This window comes from Uloborus diversus, chromosome 5 (genome assembly GCF_026930045.1).
Source record: "Uloborus diversus isolate 005 chromosome 5, Udiv.v.3.1, whole genome shotgun sequence".
Lineage (NCBI taxonomy): Eukaryota > Metazoa > Arthropoda > Arachnida > Araneae > Uloboridae > Uloborus > Uloborus diversus.
Genome location: NC_072735.1, coordinates 132,778,753 through 132,798,342, shown reverse-complemented (window position 1 = coordinate 132,798,342; position 19,590 = coordinate 132,778,753). Strand labels below are relative to the sequence as shown.

General features: G+C 29.7%; 1 protein-coding gene across 1 annotated transcript in view; it reads right to left on the bottom strand.

Moving 5' to 3' along the window:
• Nucleotides 1-3,185: 3,185 nt before the first annotated feature.
• The window catches only part of LOC129221940 (phosphatidylinositol 3,4,5-trisphosphate 3-phosphatase and dual-specificity protein phosphatase PTEN-like), a 42,636-nt gene continuing 26,231 nt past the window's right edge, over nt 3,186-19,590 (bottom strand). Inside the window, exons 7-11 of the mRNA XM_054856325.1 lie at nt 19,121-19,262; nt 17,070-17,233; nt 8,785-8,996; nt 7,918-8,014; nt 3,186-7,018 (exon numbers count right to left, since the gene is read on the bottom strand). Of these exons, the coding sequence (XP_054712300.1) occupies nt 6,818-7,018; nt 7,918-8,014; nt 8,785-8,996; nt 17,070-17,233; nt 19,121-19,262 (816 nt within the window). The 3' untranslated portion in view covers nt 3,186-6,817. The remainder of the gene's footprint in view (nt 7,019-7,917; nt 8,015-8,784; nt 8,997-17,069; nt 17,234-19,120; nt 19,263-19,590) is intronic.

Sequence of the window (19,590 nt, the reverse complement as noted above, 5' to 3'; positions counted from 1 at the left end):
GATGTTTTAAATGCTTAGAACATGCGTAGAATATTAAACTTCCCTATAAATTTGAAAGAAACTTATGAGAAAACTTTACTGTGTTCGTTCAAGGGAATACTAGTACTAAGCAAAAAATATATTCAAAAAACAAATCATTTCAAATGTGATCAGATACAAAAATTTATATGCAGGATGCACGAAGACATAATGGGATCTGAAAAGAAGTTACCTTCATTCTGAAAATAAAATAGCACAATAATATTTAAAATAATTTTTCCCCTAAGTGTATCTATTACAAATTACAATTTTTATGCACAGAAAATAGCCTAAAATGAAAAAATTCAAAAAAGTATTTTGAACATGAAAATTATGCAAATCACTATTACATATATCCTTGTATATATAATAGCCAATCACTGATCGAGTAACGCTCCTGATGTCACCAACAATGAAACTTGCGCCAGAGCATGATAATTTGATAACATGTTTTGGTAATGTTTAGCATGACGGAAATGCTTTATTTTGACATGTCTGAACTGGATCCGGGAACTTAACTGTTTTACTGGTAAGACTCATTTTAGGAGAATGAAGGAACGAAAAAGTGGTCAACAATGAACACTATCTACTGGAGTTCACGGTTAATCACTGGAGTTAGTTAAAATTTCACCAAAACAGGCAAGTGCTTTGTTCAAATGTAGAAGCAATTTTCACCCGTCATACCTTGACGGGCGATTTTCTAGCAAATTTAATATTAATGCAAAAAAATATAATGCATTGTTATTTTCTAATGATAAAAATGAATTATTTATAGAACATAAAAGTGAAAATACAAGTAAATTAATATTACTACTACAACAGAATAACATGAGTCTTGTTTTTAAAAGATCAAATTGCTATTAGATTATTCTTTAAACCACAAAAGTATATGCTACACAAAGTATAATTTAAATACAACAAGAGGAAAAAAGGAAATCTATTAACAAAGAATTTTTATGGCCAGTGTCTAAAGAATTTGAGCTCACTGACCACTTTCCAATATGATTCTGCCTGTCAATTTTTGTAGGTTTCCTCACAGCGTAATGCTTAATGAAATACATTAGCTTTGAAGAAGACATACACCCAAAGGACCCCCCCCCCCCCCCCGTTCCTATCACTTGATGGTTTGAAGAAAGCAGTACACATTACACATTCTGAAGACAACCTTCTTTGCGAAAACACAGACCAGCAATGACTGGGATATATCCTATAAGCATAAAAAAATGTCTCTGGTAATGGGAGTTTCCTTCAGTCAAAAATACTATTTTTATTCACAGAAAATGATAGAAAATAAATATTCAAAATTGCACACAAAAGCAAATTTTGTTATTTTAGTCATTTGGTTAAATGTAGCTAAAAATAACTTAATAGCGTTTTGTTGCTTTGCTTCATAGGCTTTAAAATTATTAATTATATTTCTCTTCTTTTAAATGAAAAGAAAACCCCAAGCACCAAAATCTTCAAAACAAAGAATTGGGAGAGCTGGATCATCCAAAATGTCTATATTTCTCTAAAATGTTCCATCAAAGTTGTAATACTGCCTTAATATTATAGTGTACAGAGACTGATTTAAAAAGAGAGTGAGAGAAAACACTTATTCTTAAAAAAAAAAAAAAAGATTATAGCTTGAAAAAATGTTAACATTTTGAACTTGATGTCGATCACCTTTTCTCGAAGAATACACACATAAGAAATTTTTTAAGTAATTTTTTTCTCTATTATTTAGAGATGTTATAAACCTAGAACAGATAATGCAACACCAAAGAGAATTTGAATAAACAATACATTATTAAGTGATTTCAGAACAGATTATGAACAATAGACATGCATTGAGAAGTGCATTTATGGAAAAAATTACATTTTAATGCAATTTTAAAGCAGCAAAAATTTTAACTATTAAAAATTCGGCATGATTGTAAAAGCAACGTAAAAATTTAATTAAACTGTAATTCAAAACATACATTTCACACTACATAACATAGAAATTGAATTGAATGGAAAACCCTAAATAAAAATAAAACATTAAAATGAAGGTTACCTCTAAAATAAGTACTTTTGGCAATAGTTAAAGATATATTGGCAAAAAATAAATATACAGCTTAATTTTTTTTTGAAAGTAAGTGAAAGAAAATTATTTCAGAAAAAAATTAGCTAAATAAAATAATTGAAGATTTTAAAATGAAAAATTTCTTTTTTAAAATGCTGAATTGGTTGTTTTGTACCAAAATTGCACAACAAAATAAAAATATTTTAAAACAAAACCTCATTCAAATCTACTTTTAGATGTTTTAAATAAAAAAGATATTACATTCTTTTATTCTTTTATTTTTTTTTTCTGAATTTTAAGCTTAAAAACATGAAGCATATTGTCATCTCCGCCCTTCCAAATTTAGATACAAAACTAGATTTGGCACAGAAACTTAAAAAAAAAAAACATTCAACTTACTAGTAGCAAAATACTAGATATATTGCTTTACATCATTGTTGTTGACCTATGAAAGCCAAATCAAAGCAAACAATATTGAAATTAAAAAGAAGTTAAAAACTACAAAAGTTGCAAATATTTTCACAAACCTCACGCTTAAAACTTTCACTGCTTAAAAGTTCAAAGAAGTTTCATTACTCTGCACTCAAATATACTTTTCCATATATTTCATCATTAGAACAATATCTACAAAATAAAAATTAATCTAATAAATGCATGCAAGTTCAATTTTTGAACTTCTTAGTGGCCAATTAAAATATAATAAAATATAAGTGACTTTAAATATTGTAAACATACAAGAAACCCATTTATCATCATTTTTTTTCCACTTAGTAAATAATATAGTATTATCCCCAAATTAGCAAAGATGATTCACTAAGAATGTAATTTAAATTATGGGTACTCCAACAATTCTTAAAGTACCATTTAGATTTTACTATTTTATAACTAAGCTAAGTTTTCAAAACTAAACCAATAAAAATAAGTTAAATTACCTAACTACTTATAGTTTAAGAAAATGATTCAATAGCACAACCAATGTTCTTGAAAAAAACTACAAAATAATAATAGTAATAATAAAAATTTATAAAAATAAAAACATTGTTTTGCAATTTATGCTGCAAAGCCTTCAGTAAATTTCCGGCACTTATTCAAAAACAATTGCATTAAATACCCTTTCAATACATATTTCATTTCAGTTGCAGTATGATGTTACATATTAACTAATTTGAAATATCTTTGATGAAGTAAACTAGACTACATAACAGAATTTTCACAACAATTACAATAACAAAAGCAAAATTAAGAACAAGACTTAACTTTTTTTTTTTTTTTTTTTGACTTTGAAAGGGGAACAGGAGTTTCTATTTTCAATACATACCTCCAAGAGATAATCATTTTTCGTAAAAAGTAAGCTTAAACAGGAATAAATACTGCAACAGAAATGAATATAACCAAGTCTGAATCACATGAGCATGCTTGATACGAATGTCTGTGAATAACACAGTTCACATATAATTCATACCGGCTTTCATCACAAATGTATTCATAACATGAATTGTTCATGATAACATGCTTACTCTTCTAAGTGTTCATACAAGGAGTGCAAGTGCATTGTTTTTCTGGATGAAAAAGTAAATTGTCAAACTAACTTTTGAATTATCAAAGGAGAACGTGTGAAAAATGCTTCAAAGTAATACAATATTGATCGTTATATAGCTTATTTTTAAAAATCTAAAAGAATAAAAATTAAGGTATGATTTCACATTCAATGACATAAATGCATCATAAATAATTCAAAAAAAAAGAGAAAATATTCAATTGCAAAGAAAAAAAAATGATTTGATTTCAAAAAATGCTGCTTGGAATAACATGTTTAGATTAAAACACCTGCACAACTTACTTTTTGAAGTGCAATCAAATAATTTTATGTCATTTTGATTAGCCAAGATAAAAGTTAATGATAATAAGTGCACATTCACTAGTTTTTCTTTTTCTTTTTTTCCAATCCTTTATGAATGATAATTCAGTTTAAATTGGCACAAAAAGGTATGTAATTTTTTTTCAAATCATATAAATATATCATACATGACAACATGTTAAATTAATATTTAAAATATTTTCAACAATTAAATTTTGAAACATATGAAAGCTTATTTTTTAATTTAATTTTTTTTATCACATTCTTCAAAATTTTCCTCAGCTTGCAGAAGAGCCTAATATTAGAACACAGATCGAAATTGAAAAATTAAAATGCATCTGTAATGATGCAATAAAAACTCAAACTTTGAAAATTATTCTGAACATGAAACAGAAACATGGTTTTTTGCCAAAAGAGAGTAAAATTTGGCAATGTATATTTATTACGTTTCATTCGTCAAGAGGCTGAAAAAATGTTAAAATTTTCTGCTGCATTGGATGTCAATAAAAATGGTACATTGCAATGGAGTGATGATGGAGAAAAATGAAAGAGCGATACAGTTAGTTCCTAGAAATAAGGATTAGTCAAAATAATATATTGAATTAAAATAAAATGATTTGATTAATAACTTAAAGTGCAAAGTTCCTAAAGTTTTAGTGTTTGCATATGTTGTCAATAATTATTCATGATTTTCAAAGTATTACTTAAAAATATATATATTGAAATTCAAGGAGAACAATTTTCATATCATGCAGTTTCTATACAATAAGTAAATATAGTTGTACCTGTTTATAGCAAAATTGAAAGGACCAAATACAAATTTTGTTAAAGCCATAAGTTTTTTATAAAAAGACGAACGAAGTTGAAACTATTATGTTATACTGCCATGTGCAGCTAAACGGCAGTATCTGCAGAAATGAGTTTGAGAGATTTGAAGAAACGCAATTTGGATTCAATACTAACAATAGGCAAATGTTGGAATTAGACATTTTTTTCGTACATTTGTTTCAGCGGAAACCAAATAAATGAGCTTGTGCAATAAAGATAACGTACAATAGATGGCAAAAAAATGAAAAATGAAAATTTTGCAGTTACTGCTCTTTACCTGCACACAGCAGTATAGCCATTAATTCATTATATGTGCCACACTGGTAATGGACACGGCTAATGGATACACCGGACTGGTTAACGGACACGACTGCCTAATTAAACAGTTTTACTATAAAAATGTAGAAGTCGCAATGGGAAGCGATTTAAAATCATGTATTATTCTAGCACTTTATGACTCATTATGGCAAAAGAATAAAAGAATGATCTTACATTTTAAATAAATATGCATCAAAATTCCTGTTAATTTATATTCTAGATATTAGCATAGATCCCTATAACATATTTTTCATGAAATTAACTTTTGCTTGAAGTTATGAATTAATGACTTTCATTTACTTAGACATTTACTGTTAAATTTACTTTGGTGTTATCAATCTCCATACATATAATAGCCAAAATCACTGATTGAGTAACACTGACGTCACCAATAATAAAACTAGCAGTATAACTTGCGAGACAACATTTCATTGTTGCATCATTTATAAATTAGTAATTTTATTTATAATTAACTAATATGTTTTGGTAGCGTTTGAGAAGCAGAGAAGTGATTGTTATAACAAGGCAAAACTAGATTCAATAAACAACCGATTTGCTGGTTAGACATTGAATAAAGTAACTTGGCGGTCCATTTTTAAGTTCAGGCCAATGATGAATTTAAAAATTTCTCAATCAATGTTAAACATTTCTGTCTCATATTCATCTATTTGAAAACGCCAAATTTTACAAGAAATCTTTCCAAAAAAGAAGCAATTTGCACCCGTCATACCATGACGGATGATTTTCTAGTAACAAAAAATTGTTACATATTTTATAAAAGTTATTATATATGTTGTATTTCATTCAAAACCTAACAAGCAAAAAGAAATGTCATTAATTAATAAAGCATTTTTTATTGTATATTTTTTGAAAAGAACATTTTCAATGAAAAGATAAACATACTGTAATGTAAAATTGTTTAATACTCTTATGATATGATCATTTTGTACAAACAATATGCTTATGAAAACTGTACACTTAATTATGCAAGTAATTTATACATAGAATCTCACTATCAAATCATAAAATGATGTTAATTAAATCAGATCCACAAAATGTACAATGTTATCAAATTACATTATAGAAATAATTTGGGAAGTGAACATATCAGGTACTTATGTAAACATTTAGAAAAAAAAACTATCACAAGATTTTTTGTTCATATTAACAAAATGAACATTAAAAAAAAAAAAAAAAAATAGAAAAAAAATGAAACTTTAATATTGCTTCAAAGCATTTTAAATGGATACCACCATACCAAACTCCATACTAGTTTTTAAAACAATACGTGTTTGCAGCAAAAATTCTGAGTTTCATAGATATTGGCACAATGATTAGCCTGGCAGGCGAAGTCACAAATGGGAAAACAATAAAATTGCGTCATTGAAAAGAGATAGGATTGACAAACTATATACAATGTCCTTATTAAAAAAAAAAGTTCAGTGTCCAGTTATTAATATGAAAGAAATGTACATGACGGACAAAAATCACAGATAACAATAGAATATTTCTTCATGATAACACAAAATAAATGTCAGTTGTCTTATGCTTGATGATAATCAATTCCATTCAAATTCTTAAAATTTTTTTGTTCTCCATTATATGGTTCTCTTTTTCAATTGTCATTTAAGAATTCACAGGGCTTTCAAATTATGAATGATATCTAATGCCCAATAGATTTAGTACCCTTTTGTGGTACAATATATATCTGAACAACCAAAATAAGTTAAAATAATAAACATTCTATATCATATATGAGTAGCCTCACAGGTTTCCCAATCATCATCATCGGTCTCTGTGTCAGTATCTAGCATTTCATTTTCACTACTTGTCTCTCCATGACTACTCGCAGTTTCACTGGTACTTTGAATATTCTGCTGTGCCTTAGATTCCGTATCAAGGGCAATAGTTAATGGAGAATCATTCATGTTGCTGAACATAACCTTGACCTGAAAAACATATCTGCATTAAAATCTATCACAAGCTTTGTAATGAAATTGATATTAATGGTGACATCAGGATTGCTATTTGTAAAACTTGGGAAACAGGGAAAGAACAAAAGGAAATTGATTCTTTGATTGATTTCACTGATTTTCTACATGTTTGATACTTCTAATCATTACGATAATGTAATAAAATTACACAGCTGCAAAATGTCATGATTTGCTTGGGAGACTCCCAAATTTTGATGCCTTCTCCTGAACTCTCTCACAAAGTAAATAAAAATAGATCCCGAATTTTCGTCAGAACAGGGAAACTCACAGGTAAGTATAATGTATTTTGCTATTTATTTTTGTTAACCTGATAATTCAATACGTTAGTTTAAATTTTCAGATATCATATTGTCAAAAACAAAGCAAAATTCAGTTTTATTGACTTAGCCCTTTACTATCTCTTTAAGGAATCAAAACTGTTAAGAACAAACGTGATTCAAAAAAAGACCGCAACTGTACAATCCATATTGAGTTCGAATGGAGTCATTATAATGCAGGTTGATTGTATTACATAGGTTAAGCAGATATAAATATGTGCACTAATGAACATTTATTTATTAATTTTTAGCAGAAAATTAGTTTAAGTTTATAAGCTCAAAAAAAAAAGAAAGAAAGAAAGAAAAAAGAAAAAAAAAAGAGAAGAAAAAAAACTGCATTATGAGAGTTGCTTGCTTTACACAGTTCAATTGTGAAAAATGACTTACACTGTACTGTTCCTTTTCTGTCAAAACTAAAAATTTAATCATTTTTTGCCAGTTTTTACCAAAAAAAAAATTGGGCTTTAAGGGGCTGAAATGAGGAGAAAAAATCTTTTAATTTTATGTCATAAACCAACAGCAAATTATTTTACTTACTTTAAAATCTTGACTAAATAACTTATTTGTCTTATCTTTTGTAGCTTTATCTAATTCATTCTTACATAAAGTCATGACTGGACCTTCACAGTGTGAGCTATAAAATGCAAAAAAATAAAACATTAGTCAAAGTAATAGGGCAATAAAGTTTGTGATAAAAATAAAATCAAATTTTCAAACTTAGAAATGGCAAAAAATTTTGCAAAATCAAGATTTTTTAAATTTTAACTGAACATCTGTCATGAAACCTAACTTTTACTGCATCCCCTCCCCCTGCTGCCTTATAGCTGAAGATAATAAATACAGTCAATTGCGACCAATCTTTCCAGGTCTGGGCATAAAATGCAAGAAACTAGCAACTTACATTTTGATTGAGTCATTAAGTACAGGCAAGTTATGCCTCAATACTTAACACATAAGGTAAGAAAATGAATCTACAAACAGGAGAAACAAAGTTTTTTGCCGTACATACAATACAGCTAGTTTAGGGTACCTCAAACACACAGCTGAATAATTGAAAGATATTGGCTTGCACAGGTGAAAATGTTTTATATGTAACAAATTCAAACGAAAAACACTTTTTTTACCCGTAGTGTTAAGCAGATACAGATTGGGGAAATATTGTTGAATCATCATTAATGCAAGCCAAAGCTGTTATTTGGCCACAGCAGTACATAAACAAGTGTATATTTTCAAGTAAAATATAAAACAATTTTTAAGTCAATTTAAAAAAAAAACAATAAAACTTTCTTTTTTATTTGCCTCTCTTACTCACTCGTACATTTTAATGTCACGTTATAAAGAATTGATTTAAATCAAAACTAAGGAATGAAAATAAATACAATGGTAATAAGAGAGAAATCAAACCTTTTATTTCTATCTGAAAAGGGTGATGATGGAAATGATGTGTAAGGTATACTGCTTTTTTGGTCTCTTCTTGTTGCAGATGAAAAACTGTTCCAATTTAAGTAAGATGAAACTGTTGATGTAGTACAACCATTAGTTCGCGATGAGTTTCCTAAACTTTCTGCTTCTGGTCGGACAAAGAATGTGTTAAACCAAAACTGAAACATTTTCTCCTGAAATAAAGAAACATAGTAACAATCCAGAACAAATATTTCAGTTTTTTGTTTTTTTTCAAAATCAAATAAACTAGATAGAAAGATTTACCATCAGTAAATACTAAACTTAAATGCCCTGCCTACATCTTGGATATGAGAAAGTATTGCTTCCTACAAGGAACTCTTGATTTGGATTTAAAATCCTTAAAATCCAAATGCAGCTGAACCTTGTTAATTCGAACATGCTGAAAACAAATTACTTCAAAGATGAACTAAATTTGCAATCCCTGTCTAATTGTATTTACACATGCTATTAATTATTTTCGGAGAAGACAAACTACTGTTAAGATGAATTAATTTTAAAGGTCCCTTTGAGTTTGCTTTAATGAGGTTTGACTGTAGTAACTGAAACAGAATGTTTTTTTTCCAAAAACTAAGGGGAAACAACTTTAAAATGTAGAGATTTTTCAATCTTCATGACACATCAAAATGAAATTTATTATTTGTTTAATTAAAGTTATTACTTTAATTCTTTTTTTAAAAAAGAATGGAAAACTTCTTTCATAGCACGGACATACATAGTCGAGTTAAATTAATGAGACTTTGTTACCATGAAATATGGATAATAAGCTATGATGCGCTTAATAGGAAAGGAGGTACACACTCAATAAGATGCAGTAAAATGTTTTGAGAAGAGGAATCCTGAGTGAAATTAATTGCAGTGCAGTTGATAGCTACAAAAAGATGTCCAGTAAAAGTTGCAATGCAAAAAACAGTGTAATCAAAAATATCCCAAAAACTGCTGCGTATAAAGGGTTTAAGACTAGAATAGAAATTAAATCATGGAAATGAATAAGAAAAAATCTTCTTCAAATTGTCCAGGCATGCTTCACAACTTTACGAAATTTCAGTACACTGATTTGCATGTTAATAACGAAGTCAAAGGCATTTAATGAACAGTCAGTTATACTTTTTTTCTTACACAATTTTAGACACTTCCTCTTTTGTATAAACCAAGAATCTAAAACACTTTGCTTTTTCTGTGTAAAACAACATTACTATTTTTTCAACTGAATCAAATTATTCCTGCCTTTGTTTGCTCCTTTTTATTGTCTGTTGAATGCTTTTGCTCTAAGATTGCTCTTTCAAAAAAGTTAAACTTTCATATGAGTTTTTCCAGAATTTTAATCCATTCATTCATTTTTTCTTCAAAAGTAACAATGCTTTGTTACATCAGTACACTGTAAAAAATCTCGGAAAACTCTCTGAATATATAAAAAAGTTTTCCGTAATACACAGATTCGTACGCCCTCCGCAGTTTTCTGCTATAATCAAAAACGTTTCCCGTATAGCAAGAAAGTAAGAGTCGACGCATGCGCAGCTCACAATTTTATAGTCCAGCAGCAAATCTAAACTGAAACTTTCGAAAGCACGCAATGAAAACAAGTGCTGACTCATGTCTGCGAAGTAACACTCATCAAGGGGATTAGTAGAAGTTTTGTTCCTCGCATGAATTCACTGAAGATAATTCTAAAGTCTTATATTTTCTTGCATATGTATCGTCATAAGATTGAATTTGAAGCTATGTCACTTATTTTTTAAGTACGAAGTGCAAATTCTCGACGCATGCTCGCGGAAGGAATACAAACTGAAATTGAAAACCAAATAACTACCGAGAGGACGCCATGTAAATTCATTGCGTCGCATAACTTGTGTAGGTAATTTACTTTTTTCTTGGATACTTTTCTTCTTTCTACCAAATGGGTAATTTTTGTTGGCAGAATTTTATTCTGTCATAAAAATCACCTTTTTGGTGACCAAAGCCTGCAAAAGACCACCACCGACGAATAGGTAAGTCGCTTTGCAACTCTATTACTTTAAAGAGATTTAGTTCATATAAATCTCGTTTAAAAAAAAACTATTTTCTTCAGTATTATTTTTTCGTAGTGAACTATTGCAATTTGAAAATATTTTACATTACATAGAACACATATTTAAAGTGCAAGTGTGTCTAGTTTTATTCTGTAAAATTTATGAATTGAAGATTATAAAAAAATTTAAATATGTGTTATTGTGTACTTTGTTTTTATGTGTCAATCTCAGTTAATATTTGGCTATGTATCAAGCATTATGAATTAAATGTTATAATATGCAAATTGTCAGGTTTGATAGTTCGTCTTTAAGGTTGCATGTTTTCATTCTCTTGTAAACAGTGTAGCTAGATTGTATGAAGTAAAAAAAAAAAAACTATCTCTTGTAATTAGGAACATAGTGCTTCAGTATTATCTAAATGACGATATCTCTTTAAATATTTGCATTAGCGAAACGCTTTAAATTAGTTAAATGTGTATTAATTTATTTAACAAATAGATACATATATGTATTTAAAAGTGTCTTCATTTTTTTCGTTTTACGAGCCTCAATTTTACCAAAAGCAAAAAAAAAAAAAGAAAAAAAAAGGACTTAATAAAATAATTTTGTATTTTTACACCATATTAAAGTATTTGACTTATAATTTATATGATACTTTGATTTATAATGTATGTGATACTTTGATTATAATGTATATGATGTTGCTTTTTCAAGGGGGGGTGGGCGCTTCATAGCATTTTATGGGTGCACCATCACTTTTATGGTGGGGTAGGGGTTATTCTCGTATATATGAAATGGAATAATCATGTAATAGAGTTCAATGTTTTAATAAATAAAATATATAATGCATTTTGCGCACAGTGTAAAAATAAAATCAGTAACCTATTTTGAATAAGTATTTATATTTGTGATGAGCTGGAAAAGGGCAAGAACAGAAGAATCAACCCGAATGGTTCCAGCAGGGGGACTTGGTGTCATATTTAAATTCATCAATTTCTCTGTTGGTACTTTTCGGTACACTTTGTTCGTCAGAGAAATTGACTTGAGGTGAACGAATTCCGGAACGCGAAGGGTAGGTAAGTCCTGTCAAATTTTATCCGAAGATAAAAGCTATCAAGTTTGATACAAGATATGTTTTTAAGTTCTGCATTAAAAATACAATATGTTGATAGTTTTGTCTTGAAAATATTGAGAGAAAAACTGAAGTTTAAGATTGTTTAACAAACAATCCCCACTTTTCAGAAGGTACCCCCCACTCCAATTCCCCGACGATTTTGTGATTAGGAATGAAACTACTAGATTATTTCATAATTTTTCAAAAATTTATAACTGTGCATATGTTATGCTGTTAACCATGCTATTTGTCATTAGAAATTCCAAAAAAAAAAAAAAAAATCCACGAGTAATTCTAAAATTGCTTGTATTATTGCTCTTAGATATGAAAGAATTGAAACTGATATGGTATGCAATACTATAATAAAGAATTATGTTTTAGAAAAAATCACGGAAAAAGGATTCCGAAATTCTCGGAAACGTTTTTGAAAATTGTTTGGAGAATTCCGAAATACTTGGAAACGTTTTCGAAACTTTCATGAACCACAGCTGCACAGAATACTCAGAAACATTTCTGGAAATTACGGAAAGAGGATTCCGAAATACTCAGAAACGTTTCTGGACATTACAGAAAGAGGATTCCGAAATACTCAGACACGTTTCTGGACATTACAGAAAGAGGATTCCGAAATACTCAGACACGTTTCTGGACATTACAGAAAGAGGATTCCGAAATACTCAGAAACGTTTTTGAAACTTTCATGAACCACAGCTGCACGATATACTCAGAAACGTTTCCGGATTTTTTTTACAGTGTAAAATAAATCATTTCTTTCCTATAAATGAACAGTTTTTGTTGATTTTTCTCTTAAAACAAGGGGTACTGGAACTGTTACGACTAGCCATAAATTTGCAAAACTATTTCACTATGAAAGAGCCTGAGTTCACCCAACTTGTTGCAAAAAAGAACATTTAGCAGGTTTTTTTTAGAAGACCGGAGCAGCATTGGTAGTTTGGAGCAGCTTAGTATATCTAGCAACATTTGACTAGTCTTCTCCCTCCTCTCCTCACTTCCCTCCTACTTCAAAAAAAAATTTGCTTACCGGCTTTCGTCTGTCACTCCTAAAGCAGCATATGGTTCCCAGTAGCTGAAAACAAAACTACAGGGGTTAACACAAAAGACTCATTCATTTTCAAAACCTAACTCAATTAAAAGTATTATAATTACAAATATCATTGATGTATGAAAATAATCAAACTTTTCAAACTTTACGGTCACTCTACAAATGTTCTATGTGTGCTCCCCTAGTCATACGACAAATGTGCAGGTGGTAGTTCAATTCAGTTCACACATTTTGTAGCATGATTACATTAATGCATCACTGTTTTTTCAGCACATTTTTGGTAGTTAAACAATGTCCTTAATGATTCCCCAAAGGGGGATGTATTCCCCTTCATAGGTGGTAACATAATGTCACAGGGTTAAATCAAGCAACCTGGAACATTGGCCTGACCATGCTACAAAATGTGAGAAACGAATTGAACAACTACTTGGATGCATCCACCAAAGGAGTACACAATAGAACATTTACAAAGTGAACATAAAGTTTGAATTGCTTGTGATTACTTTCATTATATCAATCACATTTGTAAGTATGATAATTTTGCATAAATTGGGTATTGAAAATAAATGATTTCTTAGTAATAACCCTGTATTTAATGAACGGTTCCCATCACTTTTAAAACACAATAAAACCTCAAATATCGGGAAAAAGGCAAATTCTGGACAGGTAATTATCCACATGTTACGATATATAAAAATTTGATTTATGTACATAGTTTTCTGCTACAAGTATTTTATTACTAGAAAAAATTGCCATTTTTAATTGGCAAAGTCAAGGTACATTCTAAAGCACATAACTTTAAACTAAAAATGGATGAAAACTGAAGAGTTTTTTTTCCTTGCAATGATGAAAAGTGAAATTAACGGCCATATATTTCTGAATCCAGAACCTTTTTGGATATTGAAACTATAATTTCTCACAGACATCATGAAATAGCTTTTTTGTAATAAGAATTCATCAAATGATGAAAATTGGCACAATCTAGCACAGATTTTACAACCCTACAAAATATCAAATATTTCTAGCAGACACGCAGAAGCAAATGGAAGAGAGTCATCCATTGGGATCGTAAAGCCAAAAGGTGGAAAAAAATACACAGAAAAGTTGCTGTACAGATAAAGTAAAAATAGATCATTAAACATAAGAAGCAGGAACAAGGGAAGTCCCAACAACAACATAGTCCTCTTTCTACTACAGCAATAGAATTTCTTTTAAGGGGCACCTCTGAAGAAAGGATGCCTATACTTAAGGGACATTCTTTTAGGTCCCAGTCCTTTTGAATAGGGCCCTCCATGCATTTGCCTCTGATTAAAGGGCAGTCACAGATAGAAATTACAAAAAAAATGTAATGTATACATTCTGCAGAAAAAAACATTAAACTTGCTTCCAGGTTCACCTTTTGCTTAAGACTAACTGATTAAAGTTTAACAAAGAAGCAAGTATATGCTTTCCTCTCAAATTTCTTCATGTGGGCTCAGCGAAGACGGATATAACACCTATGACAAGCTTTTTGTGCAAAACTTAAAATGTGAACACGAACTGTCATTTCAAACGTATTACACTGCTGATCACATGGTATCAAAGAACTCTCCTTGCAACAATTTATACTTTAAAAAAATTTCTGAAGAGAACAAAATTTTCTATTTCTAAATTTTTATTTAATTAATTTAAACTTCTTAAACATGAATTATTCTGAATTTTGTTCTGTATTATACATGAAACATTTTCAAAAATTAATTTTTTCTGTTAATAATTTAAGTTAATTAAAAAAATATAATGATTTAAACACACTGCACGCATCAACTTGTATACCACCGAAAAAAGGACACTAAGGGATAAGATGTCCAGTCTTCTTAGTGTCCCTTATTGAAAGGTTCTACTTGTAAACATTGAAGCAAAATTACAGAATAACCTGCGTTTAAGGATTGTAAAGGGACTGGAAAAAATCGTTAAATCAAGGAGCATATGCATTCAATGTAGTTATATCCGAACAAGTGAAATGTATCATTAAATTGAGGAAATAGTTAAATCGGGTATTGTTAAATCCAAGTTATACAGTACAGTCAAGTCCCGACTTACGCGAGGGATGCGTTCCAAGACTCCTCGTGTAAGTTGAAATTTCGCGTTGCTTAAAAATATATCTTTGTAAATTTTTTAGAACCATACCGAATTCCTTTAGACACTTATAAACACCTCTCAAACAGCTTTAAAACATTCCTCAACTATAAACTATGGTTTCTTGCATAAAGAACTGAATTTTTACCGTGTTTAAAAAATAAAAAGGGTTTTGTTCAACATGAAATACTTTTAAGATGCACAAAATGAATGATCAATGGGAGGGAAAGACATAAAATAAAACAGCGCGGTACGCACAATATGTAGTAATAATAAAAAGCTGCACTATAACAGTACTGTACAGTAAATACAGTAACATATTTATGAGTTAAAAAAGGAAGATAATGAAGATTTATGCTCTATGATCATTTGTAACTCAATTTGTGACAACAGCCCCTCTTCCTGATCTCTTTAATCCATAATATAAGAGCAGCTTCCATTTTCATTTTATTTACTTTGCTAAACTGATCTGCAATGTTAATTATTGAAACTTAATTCTGAACTTTTACGGATATCGTTTTGTTTTGACTTTTAATTGTACACATGGAAGATCCACTCATATTTATTGTTGTGCTACTATCGACGTTTTGTAGTTGTTCAAGCATCTCGAGAATCTTAGCCTTTTTTTTTTCAGAAACTTTTTCTTCCTATCTTCACAAAGTTACATGAAGGTGCCACTAAGGAACCAGTATATTTCATAAACTTTGATATTTAGAATGAAAAAAAAAAATAAATGAAGGATGCCAAGCGGTTATTTGATGAAATGACAACTCAATGCGTAGACTAGTTTGATGTGGGAACTTTTGCTCTGTGATGCTTAAAGGGTTGTAATAACATTCACAAAATCAATATTTAGTAGCCAATAACGAAACGGATACATTCTTCAAAAAAAAATTGTGTTGTGGACGAAAAAATTGCGATAGCTCTAAAATTCGTCATTTGTGAAAAATTCGGGTTATAGCCATTTTGCGTAAGTCCAATCGTGTTGTAGAGGAAGTCAACTGTATATCCTAAATAGAATTGTGCAGAATTTAAAAAATCAGAATGAAAATTAACAACTTGGAAATTGGTTGGAAAAGCATCATTGCTCAAGATAACTTCTTAACCTTCACAAACAGCATTCGGTACATAAATTAAAGTAACTTTTAAAAAATAGATTAATTAATTTAAGTAAATTAACTTTTTTGCATCCTCACATGCAAAACATGCATGGCTTTAATGGTTGCATTTTACCTTGGCATATACAGATAGTTATCAAAATAATGGAAACACCTGTGAATAAAAATGACATTTTTGAATGTGCTTCGTATGTAATAAAGAATAAAACTAGATATCTGTTTTTTTTTATAAATAGCAATGTACATATTCTGGTAGTATATGGTGGATTAACTAAAGTTCTGGACGTCTTGGATTTTTTTCAAGCACGTGAAATATCGGACCTCTCAAATTTTAAAAGAGGCCAAATTGTTGGAGCACGTCTAGCTGAAAGCAAGTGTAACTGAAACATCTCAACTTTATGGTGTTTCTAGAGGTACAGTATCTAAAGTCATGACAGCATACACACAGCGCGGTAAGACAAGCTCGGCAAAGTAAAATAGTAGATGGAAAGAGAAGCTTAGTAAAAGAAACTGACGGTATTGAAGATTGTAATGGTTTAAAAAGCGAACAATATCGGAAAAAATGACCAGAGAACTCAATCACCATCTGTATTCACGTGAGTGATTAGATTCAGAAAGCACCTTTATCAACAGAACATGTATGGCAGAGTAGCGATTCCCAACACACTTGTCACAGGGTGCTTCCATTATTTTGATAACTACCTGTATTTTTACAAACATAGAAATTTCTCATGAATACAGTTCAAGCAACTTGTGATACTAACATATTATAAAGATCACCGATTAATATTGAAAAGGCAGCAACTTACCGTTTTACCAAACTTGGGACGATTGCGAAATTCAATTTTAACATCACCACAAACAGGTACTGGATCAAGAATTTCAAAAAATAGGAACTTCTGATTACGTTTAACTTCAAGAGTAGGTGAGGTAAATAATTTAGTTTTCAGTTGATATACAACAAAATATGGACCTAGGAAAAAAATAACACTGATAAACAAAGAAGGAGTTTTGGCGGATATCTTGGTATTCAACATTTGTCTTAAGACAATTGAGACATGCTGATTAAAAACATGCAAACCGTTTGTCTTTATCACACACTGTTTTTGAGATACCCAATATTAACCATTTATATATGTTTAACGTGGTATTAAGGCAAACAACTTGTAGACAACTTTCAGTAGAGCATGTATGGATCAATAGAGTACTAGTTAACATAAACTAAATGCTTCATCTCTCAAAGCTCTCATCCATTAAGACAGTTCTCTCCTGATAAATATCTATGTTAGGAAGCAATGGAAAGTAAAGGGGGACTAAACATTTTTAAATAACGTTGTAGCTTATATATTTTCATTGGGGTATTAAAATTTCAGGGTTTTTGTTGATATCTTGAAAACCTGATATGATAGAGAAAAATAGTTTTCAGATTTGTAATCAGCATGAAAAACTGCATTAGAAAAAGTGAACATCATGCCAGACATCTACGGCTTGTTTATCAGTGTAATAAAGTAAGAAAATATCAAACATTAGAACATATTTAAGAAATGTTTATTCTAACACATTATTTGATTTATTTTAAAGTAGTATGTAACAATGCTCTTGACATCAATTTAAATTAATAATAGGTTGCCATTACTCCAGCCTTAAAATACAGACCACATAATTGGAAAAATACTATTTTGTTTTCCATTCATTAATGCCTTTTATGTTCTGCAGGTTGGTTAATTTTGCTGAATAGTATCGAATTTTAGGGGCTGTAGGGACAGAATTGATGTAATTTCCATCTCCAAAATCCTCTCCTCCCTCAGGAAAAAAAACAAGCATGAGAGATAAGGTTTCTTTCATATCATTTGTTTTAGACTGAATATTGGGCCAGGAATATTTTGGGGGAAAACAAAATCAGGCCTGTCATTTACTTTTTCTGTATTTTAAAATATCGATCCCGTCAAGGAAAGTGACACAACTCAAAAACACAGCATTAGACAGAAACAAGATTTTATGCAATAATAGCTTTAAGTCATTTAGTCTCAAATATTAGAATATGACCAAAAACATAGCCATGTGATGTTTTGGTTAGTTTTTATTATCTAAATTAATAGCGCATGTATAAATTTTTTTTCTAAATTATGAAATTTTAATGAATTTTCACTATTGATAATAGATTGTTCTTACGCCACCATGCACCAGTTTTGTAAGCTATCTATGTGCAAGTTTTGTCGCAAGCAAGAGCATTAAATTTCAATTTTTAACTAATAGTTAGTAGGTTTTTCTAAAATTTCGAGTTGTGTCACTTTCAAAAGGGTAAGATATGTCAAAATTCAAAAACTTCTAAGGCAATGAAGGTAAGTTTTCTTTTTTTGCCTGAATTGACATTGGACAAGGCCATATTAATAATGTAAGTATTTATAAAGTAGAGCTATTATTGTGCTTAAGAGCTTTCAATGAACAATTTCCTTTGTAAGTACTATAAAACTCAAAAAACATTTAGTTATCTAAAACTGAAAATAATGCATCTTTATGTACTTTCAAATTGGTTAAATTTTGAGAAATTTAAGCATACCGGATTTTTTTTAATGTATACTTTTAAATGAATAATATCTAGCTGTTTACTGAGGATTTCTTGAAAAATCTTTGAAGTATTTCTCTTTCACCAAAGAATAACCAACAATATTTGCAATGCATGAAGCTTTATCCTTGCCATGGTCTTTTAACGTGTCCATATTTTCCTGCATGCATACATACATTATGTTCAAATTTAAAAAGTTCAATTAAACTATTAATGAGAAAACCTATACCTTATTATTTAAAGAAAGAAATAGCACAAGAGATACAAGGAATTTTCCAGAAAAATAAAGCTTACTGCAAGTTCCACCATTAAAAGTTGGTATCGGCTCCATCAGTATAGACTTCAGTAGAAGCGTAACTGGTCTGTATACAAGATTATTTCTGACTAGTTCACCATAATAATCAACATACCTACGTTGGCTTGGAATAGTAACACCCTATTGAACAAAAAAATATTTAGCAAAAAACCAAACATAGGTAATATTATGAACATAAAACCACTTAAGTAATATTATGTTACTGATTTTCAAAGCTTTAGCTTTTCAACACCTTACTTATTAAATTTGTTCCATTATACCCAAAACTGACCATGATAAAATTTGATCATTGTAAACAATATTTACAGGTAGTTCAATGAGGGTAAATTATCATATGTTAAACAGGTTTCATGATTCAATCAATATATTTACTAAATCCAGTACAATACAAAATTAATACAAATTAAAAATCATTTGGTTAGATCTCTGTAAAAACCATAGCAATGTA